The 10,652-nt window shown below is 41.1% G+C and overlaps 1 protein-coding gene across 1 annotated transcript; it reads left to right on the top strand.

Moving 5' to 3' along the window:
• The first annotated feature begins 1,322 nt into the window (after positions 1-1,322).
• LOC103651969 (gibberellin 2-beta-dioxygenase 2) lies at positions 1,323-9,846 on the top strand. Its single transcript, XM_008677633.4, has 3 exons — positions 1,323-1,841; positions 8,747-9,116; positions 9,298-9,846. Exons 1-3 carry the CDS (start codon positions 1,444-1,446, stop codon positions 9,577-9,579), a joined length of 1,050 nt encoding a protein of 349 aa, XP_008675855.1. The 5' UTR covers positions 1,323-1,443; the 3' UTR covers positions 9,580-9,846.
• The last annotated feature ends 806 nt before the right edge of the window (positions 9,847-10,652 follow it).

Genomic DNA, 10,652 nt, shown 5'->3' with positions numbered 1-10,652 from the left:
AAGAGAATGAATGAGAAAGCCTTGAGAAAGGCTAAAGTTACAACCGGTATTAAAGACTTAAGGGTAGGGTGTAAACGAATCCGATACGGATGGATATTACTCCTTCTATATTTATTTTCATATTTTCTCTTTAGATTCGAAACAAATTTGGATATTATCAAGTTGTGTCGAATAAGATTTGAATGAATATCGATATTTCAAATATCCAACTTTAAGAAAACGGATATGGATAAAGAACAGATTTAATCTGAAACTGAGTACCTAGACTCGGATACAGATCGGTTCTCATCTCTCTTAGACGAATTGAAATTAAATACGAATGTATAATATCAGTACCATTTATATTCCTACTAGTAAGCTAGAACTGAAAGTTCTGGGATGGAACCAAAGTTACAAAGAGGCATTTTAGACTTTTTAGTGTCGGTTCGTACGAACAAGGCTTCAGAAGAAAAAAAAACCTTTAATATCTGTTCTTTTAAGGAACGTCTTTAATCAATGCTAATTATTTAACCGTATGTAGTAACAGGTAGGTGATGAAATGGAAATGTCGATGCACGCTACGGCGGCCAGCACATTCAGGCAAGAAGCAGACAATGTTTCTCTTTCTGGGCGGTGCACGTTCCTGATGCTCCAACGGTGAGTTTTCCGTTTTGGGCACTGGCATCATCTGCCGATACAAGACATGCATGCATGGTCGATGAACCAGGTGCTGTCAGAATGAACTTAACTAAACAAAGACGACTAAACTAATTCAGGACGGCAATGCATCGAGCTGTACTGAATGGAACGCTTTTGCACCCTCCGGGAGCATCGGATCCTCTGTGCCACACTATGCTGTGTGCTGTTCCACTGCTCAATTGGACGATGACGACGATCTAGCGCGCTCGCTGCTTTCCTCTAATCCTCTAACCATCTATAATTACTTTTTATCTTTAACTATTAAATATATTAGATGTCAAGAGCTGGTATTATTCTAACCATCTAGTATTTAAAATGCACATCACCAGGTGGGGCGGAAAGGTTGTCACCAGGCCCCTCATCAACATGACAACCACAGAAGATCTGCTCTCCCGTACCCAACACAGGCCCAGCAAATAAAATTACATCGCGGCCTGCAATTCCAAGAAAAGGGAGGGATCGGCCGCCAGCTGCTTCGTTGAATCATCCGTAGCAAATACTACTAATAACTCGAGGCCAGGACACCAGGTCAAAACCAGAACAAACTGTCAGCATTCCAAGCGGAATCTTCAACTCCACCCCCACCGTGTACCATTTATACGTGCGCTGCCCGCGGCTGCCACACCCACACCCCGACCGGCCGGCCGGCGGCATCATCATCCTCACTGCCACTCTAAAACTCTCTCTCGCGCGCGCGCGCGCTCCACAAGTACGCAACACGGTACACGTGCAATCATATTCATACCACGCAATAATCATCTAGCCATGGTAGCGCCGTCGGCGGCGGCAGGCCGGGACATGGCGCCGGAGTCTCTCCCGCTCGGCATTATCCCGACGGTGGACATGTCGGCGCCGTCGGGGCGCGGCGAGCTGGCGCGCCGGCTGGTGCGCGCCTGCGCGGAGCGCGGCTTCTTCAAGGCCGTCAACCACGGCGTGCCGCCGCGGGTGTCCGCCCGGCTGGACGCCGCCACGTCGGCGTTCTTCGCGCGCCCCGCTCCGGTGAAGCAGGCGGCCGGGCCGCCGGACCCGCTGGGGTATGGCAGCCGGAACATTGGTGCCAACGGCGACGTCGGCGAGCTGGAGTACCTCATCCTGCACGCCCAACCCGCAGCAGTGGCGCGCAAGGCCATGGTCATCGACGCGGAGGACCCTTCGCGGTTCAGGTAATATCATATCTACGATTATATTGTATATTAATTATTTTGCACATGTTCTTGTAGCCTTTGTTTAGTTTTGTTCATCTACTCTGGAAAGTTGCAAACGTCTCTATATTGTATATGATATATTATTGTTATAATCACTTAAATTATGTATCGACGCGAAAATTTATTTCTTGTGCAAGATGCATCATTAGTCGTCGTTAGTGCCATAGGTAGTATATACCAATGCGCCTGAGTCAGTTTTTTAAAATGAAGATGATGAAAGAAAGAAATCGGCGTGCCTTGTCTCTGATTCTAGCAAGTGGATAAACCTGATGCGACGCCTACTGGCCAACACTACTCGAAACGTGAATTAGGCCCGTTTGGTTTGGGATGACTAAAGTCTAGTGACTAAAATTTAGTCATTTTTAGTCCCTAAAGAAGCAAACAGGATGACTAAAGTGGGATAACTAAACTTACATTCTTTAGTCACTAAGGGGTGACTAAAAGAGACTAAAGTAGGATTTTTACCTCATTTGCTATCTTCTCTTTTTTAGTGCAACACATGTCCACTAATTAATAGGGGTAATGCAATCATTATTCACACCAATTAATGCTTTTTAGTAAGATTTAGTCACTGGAACCAAACGAGATACTTTAGTCACTAAAATTTAGTCAGGTGACTAAAGAAACCAAGCAGGGCCTTAGCCTGTGGGTGTTGAATTTTGCACTGGTAGGGAAATTTATGATTCTAGAAGTGCATGTTGGTCACCTCCAGTAGTTCCACAAAAAACTCCCTAAAGTTGATTTAGGGTGTTAGTAAACAAAAATCATGCTACAACAATTTCTTAAATGAGTTTTCTCAATATATAATAACTTCCAAGATATCTCTATTTAGTTCTCAAACCTGGTGAGTTGTTTCACACTTCTAATAGCTTGTATTGCTCATCAATCACGCCGTAAAATCATTTGTTTGCCATCGAGTTCGTAACCGCGTACAAGTGATGTACATTAAATGATTTAAGTTATAAAAATAATTAATTTACCAACGAGATAGCATAATTTAAAAATATTTAACAACCTAAGAATCCAGAACTGCTGGAGGCTAAGGTTCTTTTTGTTCCCAATATATATTTAGCAACTTACTAAAATAGAGTTTAGGGAGCATTTTTTAGAGGACTAATGGATATGCTTTAACCTTTTCCCTCTAGAACAGTGTTGTATTTCTGAATCAACGTAGTTTTCCACATTTTAACCAGTGGAAAAAAAAGTTGAAAGGACATGCTTCGTAATTACAAATATAATCAAGCGACGTCAAAGTAGACGAAAAAATGTTATGATGGCAATGTAGAGAGTTCTCTCTATATGTACTACTTCTCTCTCTTATGTTAATCAATTAATCATCACACTCTTAGGTCAGCTTGGAGAGAGAAAAGTCCTAGATCATGGGGTTCAAAAAGCTTGTGATTCTACTTCCTCTAGAACATTACTATGCTTCTAAATGTGACTAGAATATTGTTTTCTCGATCTCTTAGCCAATCCAACAAAGTTGGTAGAAGAATATGTACGCTTCCTGCTACATTCTTTCCACAAAGAATGTGATTTTCAGATTTGGTCTAATTCGATTTTTTTAAGTATGATTAAATTTGTATATAGGAAATATTAACAATATTTATTACTTTAAATAGTTATACTATGTAAATACATATTTCATGATGAATTTGGAGATAGTTGTTTGGTATGATAGCTATTAACACCTCTTGTTATTTAATTTGCTCAAACTTTAAATTCTTGTGCTTAACACAATCCTAAATTGTATATTTTATGAGATGGAAGGAATGATTAATTATAAACAGGATAGGTTGATGTTAGGGATAATATTTCTTACGGAGAACCCTATGTATTAAGCGAAAATCTTGAAAAACTATTAAAAATAAGTTTAGATGTTTTGATAGAATACAAAAAGGCATCCTCGTGTTAAAGGAGCAAGGTGGTGATGTACAAGCATATAAAATATAAGCCCAAATTCAACTTTATTGATGAGACGTGAAATTGGCAAAGAACATAGGAAAAGACAAAAACAATGTGTTTATTGTAACTTTTTGCATTTTCTTGTTTTTTTGTCTATGTTATACATAGCGAACGACGTTGAGTTAGCTTTTAAAGTTTTGTATGCTTTTACTTTTTTGTTTCGTTTTGAAATTTTTGTTACTAATGAGGTGAAGCTTTTTCTTGAAATTTGGGCCTTATTTAGGCTTTGTTTAGGAGAGCTTCACTTAAAGAATTTTAGCTTTATTTCAGCTTCTTCTATCTAAACAGGTCTAGCTCCACGAGCTCTAACTTCAAAAAACTGAAATTAAAGGCCAGTTTCATAAGTTGCTCAAAAGGTGCTTTAAAAACACTATTTTCGTACCTTCTCATGAAGTTGCACAAAAATTACCCACCATACCATTGGTTACATGACCTACGGATTCATGTCTCTTTGTCCAGCCGCTAATAATCAAGGGTAATTAAGGAAACTGAAGTCTATGTGCAAGCCAAACACTCTTGAACTCTGAGTTACCAATCTGTTAAAGTTGTTTCATGATGAATCTAAAATATCGAAGCTATAATTATTGAAATGAAGCCCTCCCAAACAGGGACTTAGTTAAATACATCATCACCTCCCTCTAAATATATAAGATTTACAAGAATTTTCGAAGCTTATAAACATTTATTTTGAAGTTCTTTTCATAAAAAATACCCTAATCCTTGGTAGCCTTAAGCTAAGTAAAATCCTAATACACAAGGTGCATGCATTGAGTGTTGAAACCAAAGGTTTCACGCATTTTATATTCTAGTGTACATATATATAACATACACAAGTGCACCTACCATTACAATTACGAAATTCGGTGTTTCTTTTATAGGACTACCTATGTTCTCGAATATTTGTCGTCTGCTAATTCATTTCTGAGCTAAATCGGGATAAATAAAAAATAACGGATGAAGTATTTATTAATGCCACAACTGTACAAAACTCTTGTTCCATTTATGCCACTGCCATACTAATTCAGTGTGCCACGTCAAATTTTCCACCGGAAACTGTACCGCAGCTGCTTGGGTAAGAAGTGGAACAGGTTTTGTACATAGCATGAGCGTACTTTATCCGTTCTAAAATAAATGCGTAGTTGAGATAAAAATTAATATTAATAAAAAACTATATATATATATATATGTTGCTAGAAAAAATATAATTATTATACGCTGAGAAGAGGTAGTGAAAATATTGTCATTTCTATAGAGATGTAGATATTTTATGATAAATTTTAAATTCAAGAGTACATTTATTCTGGCACAAAGAGGTGTAAACATTACAGAAATTGCTACAAATGTCAATCGGTAGTAAACACAGTGCGCTGGCATAGTAAAAGCATGAGAATCGGGAAGTACAGGCACGTTGTATTATGTTGTATTTTCTGTCAACAGAAAGCATGCAGATAGGTCATTTCAGGCCATCTATATCAGGACCCTGCAGACCGTACGTAGTGTCCTGGCTATTTGCGTGTGACGGGGCGTTGATAATCAAATGATGCAGGGGCGCCGTACCAACGGGTCTTTCACCATGCAGCCTTATTTAGCGCGTCCAAACCCCCTGCCGAAAAAGGTGAGACAGACCATGTTTCCAATTGCTAATAGCATGACCAATGGCGGACCCAAGACAAAATAAGAGTGGACGCATACTTGTAGGGATGGATATTAAAATACTAGAGCAGCGGCATCTATCTAAATGATGACGCTGAGCACACGACGTCATAATGAAAATTTAGACTCTACTACTTTCAAAGGAGAAATGAGCGGGGCTTAGGCCCTCACTTGAACCTATGTAGGTCCACCCCTGAGCGCAACCCTAGCATAAGAGCCTCTTTTGGGAGTACTTCATTTTAAGAAATTTCAGTTTCGGTTCAACTTCACTATAAAACAACTCTACCAAATTGTTGAAGCGGGTTCAAGTAGTCTTTGGCTTGCACATGAACTCCAGATTCTGTAATACAATTGATTTGTGTGAGTTTCCTTGATTACTCTTAATGATTAATGCCTGTCACGAGAGAACCAAAGCGTTATATTGTGTAACCAGTGGCGTGGCGGGGTAATTGTCATGCAACTTCATGAGAAGTTATGGAAACAATGTTTGTGAAGCAGCCTTTGAGGAGCTTTGTGAAATTCGTGAAGATGGTCTTTAGTTTCAATTTTTTTTTCAAAGATAGAGCTCGTGGAGCTAAATTTGTTTAGATGGAAGAAGCTGGTCGAACACAAAAATTTTAAAGTGAAGCTCTCCTAAATAGGCCCTAACTACTACTATCTAACTTTTGCTTAGTTAGTAATTAAGTACTTCCTTCTTCCCATAATATAAGGCGTAGCCATTTTTTGGTGTTGTCTCATGATATAAGACGCGCGCGCTCTAAAGACATGTACATCGATGAAGTAGTACTAGTGTTGATAGAGTAAATGTATTTTAGATATGGGTTACACCTTATATCCTAAGACGAAGGGACCAATCAGCCAATACAAGCTATTCTCTCATTTCCATAACATTTGATGTTTTAAACTCTCTCATAGATATTAAGAGCCCTCTTGGGAGGGCTTGGGCTCTAGCTTTTCTCTGAAAAAAGGTAGTCTTACCAAACATCTATTTTTAAAACAGCTTACTGCGAAAAGCATCTAAAAGACGGAGCTGTTTTTGTACTATGGATACACAACCGACTCTAGCTCTGTCACTTTAATATATGAGTGTTTTAAAAAACTAGGATATACTTCTTCTGTCAAACGATTTGGGAAATGGCTTCAATTCTACCAAACAAGCTTTTCAGAAAAAGTCGGAGCTAGAGCTGTTTTTGGGCAAGCCCTGCCAAACAGATCCTAATAGTTAGTTGCTCATACATTGCTATAATTTATACATGTCATATAGATAGACCATGATTAATGAGATATTCATATAAACATTCCTTTGGATAAAACAAACAAGTGTGGTTCGCAGAGATATTCATATAAAGTCTCTTTGGATAACACAACCAAGTGTGGTTCGCAGTGGTTAAGTCACCAGCTTTGGAAGTTGGAACGAACCGACCACAATTGGATCCCCACTGGCACATCCATTTAGTGTAATATTCACACGCGAGGAGCGAGGCAGAATATCAAAATACCACTAAAAATAACGATAAAATATATTTAAATAATAAAAGTGAGAATAATAATTATTTTAAAATAAACATGAAATTTTAGAATTCTAACTATTTTAGAACGAAAGTAGTAAGCTAGTTTATCAGGGCATGTACAGTGGGTGTTTTAAGTTGTGTTTTACAGTGTGTCTAGGGGGATGAATGTAAAAAACTCAAGACACGTATCTTAACGAAGACACAGTGTCTTAGCTCTATGTTCGAGACAGGAGACTATCTGATTGGTCACTTTAATTTATTGAATACTCTGATTGGTACAATGAATATCGTAAGACACATGTTTTAGACATGACCACTGTATTATGTTGTGTTTTAGTTGTATCTTGTACTTGTAGTACCGTGCAGCAGTATCTGGGTTGTACATGCCCTCATAGGCCTCATGCTAGTACGTATTTACAACAGATTTATTGTCACTGAAATCAACAATATGTCGGGCAATTTATGGTGCACCATTCCTTTCCTTATTCCTTATTGGGTATCTTCATGCGCTTATTTATTCTTATCTCTCGTTTAAAAATTTATTATAAACAGTGCAGTCTATGTCTACCGAACAAAAGAATGAAAATAATATTTTGCAGGAACATATGCATGATCTACTGGCCATAGTCTTAGCGGTTTATGGAGATCGACACATGCATTCATTGTCCTATAACTGTTCTGTTTAGCTTGGGAATTTATTGAATATCACAAAACATTAAGAGCAAATATAATAGGACGATGTAAGGAGACTAAATGATTTGTCACGTCAGATTTTGCCAAGTTGGAGGAGAGAGAAGAGAAATAGAAAAAGTGGGTTGTTAATTATTAGTAAGAGATGGCTATATAGCGCAGATTCAAAAAAAAAATATTAGAGAACGAGAGTACGGGGTGGACCCTGTAACAATTATTCAATGTTCTTGCAGCAAACAAAATAGCCAACCTATTATATGGAATGGCTATATAATTAGGGTCTAAAGAATATATCAATGGTTTATAGCCGACACTAAGGCTCTATTTGGTAGGACTACAGCTAATTAAAAACAGTTTCAGTTTTGGTTTCTTTGGTTCCTTGGCTTCTCTGAATTAATCAGAGCCTGACAAAACAGTTTTTTCTGTATTTCTCTTATATGATGTATGAGAAAAATGTAGGATGAGCCGGTAGAAGACACACTTTTGCTCCAAAAAGAAAATGTCTTTAACTCTTGGAGGGCTTTTGACAAGAAGTCGTTTTTTTGACCTTTTGGTAGGACTTTACAATGAGATCTAAGGAGAGGCCCTAATTATTAACCTTGCTCTAACCTTGGGCTGATATTCTTTCGCCTCCATCATCATTTTGGCTGGTTTGCAGCCTTTTTTGGTCCCTGCGATTTCATTCATTCATTCATCAATCAATCTTTTCGCAATCTGGCTTTTTTTTATTTGCCTCATTGTTGTCGGGATTGACAGACACCCCGATAACCCCAAAAAAAGAAAGGCAAAGGAAAGCACATTGGCTGTCCTCTCATGTACGTCCTTGCCCAAACTGATTCAAACTGTTTCTGATGCTCCTCTGCTCTGTCCAAGTGTACTACGGCTGACCGGCCACCGATCGTTTGACTTACAATTACGTATATTGTTTCGTTTGAATCTTGGCTACCTCTAATTTTCATCCAAATCTTGCATGAATTCGCCAAGCGTTTGTGGTGACTCGGTTCCAAAATTTCCAATACGTCTCCGATCCATTTTTTGCTGCAGTGTAGCAGTGAACGAGTACGTGGACGCAGTGCGGCGTCTCGCGTGCCGGGTCCTGGACCTCCTCGGCGAGGGCCTCGGCCTCGGGGACCCGACGTCCTTGAGCCGCTTCGTCTCGGCCGTCGTCGACAGCGACTCCGTCCTCAGGATCAACCACTACCCCACGTCCAGCGCGGCGGCGGATGTGTCTGCCAAGGGCATCGGGTTCGGCGAGCACACCGACCCGCAGATCCTCAGCCTGCTCCGCGCCAACGACGTGGACGGCCTGCAGGTGCTGCTGCCCGACGCCCGCGGCGGCAGCGGCGGCGACCAGTGGGTCCAGGTGCCGGCTGACCCGTCCGCCTTCTTCATCAACGTCGGTGACGCCCTTCAGGTCGGTGAGATATGCTGTATAGTTCTATAATGTTTCTTAAAGTTAACAGTTGCACAATCTCATGGTGCTGATCGATCCACATTGCTCTGACAAATGATAGCTAGCTGAACCTTTTCTTTATCTCGCTTTTCTTGGCCGTTATTGATCGCGATGCTTGGCAACAATGTGCATCATCGATCAGGCCCTGACAAACGGGCGGTTGGTGAGCATCCGGCACAGGGTGATGGCCAGCACCACCCGGCCGCGGCTGTCCACCATCTACTTCGCCGCGCCGCCGCTCGACGCCCGCATCGCAGCGCTCCCGGAGACGGTGGTTGCCGGCGCGGCGCGGCGGTACAGGACCTTCACATGGGCGGAGTACAAGAAGGCCATGTACGCGCTCCGCCTCAGCCACAACCGTCTTGATCTCTTCCACGCAGACGCATCCTCCGGCGGCAGCGGCGATAAAAAGCATGATATATAGCCCTGGATGAGCTACGGTACACGTACAGCAGAAGTGAAGTGAACATGACGACGAGGGTCTAGGTAGCGATATAATGTACGTACCACACAACCGCCGTCTAAGCTACTTTTCTGACAGGGTTCAGGTTTGTTAATTTGTTTGTATAGATGCTAGTATAGGCATATTTAAATTTGTACTACTATATCAGATATCAGAGATGCTACTATGCATATTTAAATTTGTACTACTATTTAAATTTGTATAGATAACTCTGTCTATGTTGTCTCAGCATTTGTTGATGCACCATATAGCCTGGTTCCAAGTCCAGGTACAAGGAGAAAGGTTACGTTATGCGTGACGAGCCAACTATAAAAACTTAGCCACTCAAAATAGAGATGGAACCTAATAAAACCGTTGGGGCGTAACCCTCTTAGCGACGCGCCATATCAGAACCCGGGTATGGTGTTAAATGGGCAAGGGCCGGGACGCCACCCCCTTGGTGGCGCGCCGTGTCATGATCTGAATGCTGTGTCAAGTGAGCAAGGATCGGGTCGTCGCTTCCTTAGTGGCGCGCTACATCGGCTCCCGGATGTAGTGACAAATGTGCAAGGGTCTTCGCATCTGTCTCAACGCGTGCGAGGGGTAAGGAAGCTAGTTGAGCCGACTAGGATCCGTGTAGGTAGTTGGAACATAGGGTCCCTTACAGGTAAGCTAAGAGAATTAGTCGATGCAGCGAGAAGGAGACGTGTTAGTATTCTATGTGTCTGGAGACAAAATAGAAAGGATAAAAAGCGAAGGAGGTGGAAAACACTGGTTTCAAACTATGGCACTCAGGAATAGTGGCAAACAAAAATGGAGTAGGTATCATGATTATAAGACCCTCAAGGATGGAGTGGTGGACGTTAAAAGGCAGGGAGATAGGATTATCCTAGTCAAAATAGTTTTGGGGATGTTGTCTTGAACATTATAAGTACATATGCCCCTCAGGTTGGTCTCAGTGAGAGCGAGAAGAGGAAGTTCTGGGAAGACTTAGATGGCATGGTCAGAGTGGTACCCACCAATGAGAAGCTTTTCATAGGAGGAGATCTCAATGG

Source organism: Zea mays, chromosome 3, assembly GCF_902167145.1.
Source record: "Zea mays cultivar B73 chromosome 3, Zm-B73-REFERENCE-NAM-5.0, whole genome shotgun sequence".
NCBI classification, from domain to species: domain Eukaryota; kingdom Viridiplantae; phylum Streptophyta; class Magnoliopsida; order Poales; family Poaceae; genus Zea; species Zea mays.
This window is presented reverse-complemented; position numbering and strand designations above follow the sequence as displayed.

Bases quoted from the DNA above. Each gene is read 5' to 3' on its own strand.
- LOC103651969 (XM_008677633.4), top strand. From the start codon at position 1,444: ATGGTAGCGCCGTCGGCGGCGGCAGGCCGGGACATGGCGCCGGAGTCT. The intron at 1,842-8,746 runs GTAATATCATAT...TTTTTGCTGCAG, and splicing joins GAGGACCCTTCGCGGTTCAG to TGTAGCAGTGAACGAGTACG. The intron at 9,117-9,297 runs GTCGGTGAGATA...ATCATCGATCAG, and splicing joins ACGTCGGTGACGCCCTTCAG to GCCCTGACAAACGGGCGGTT.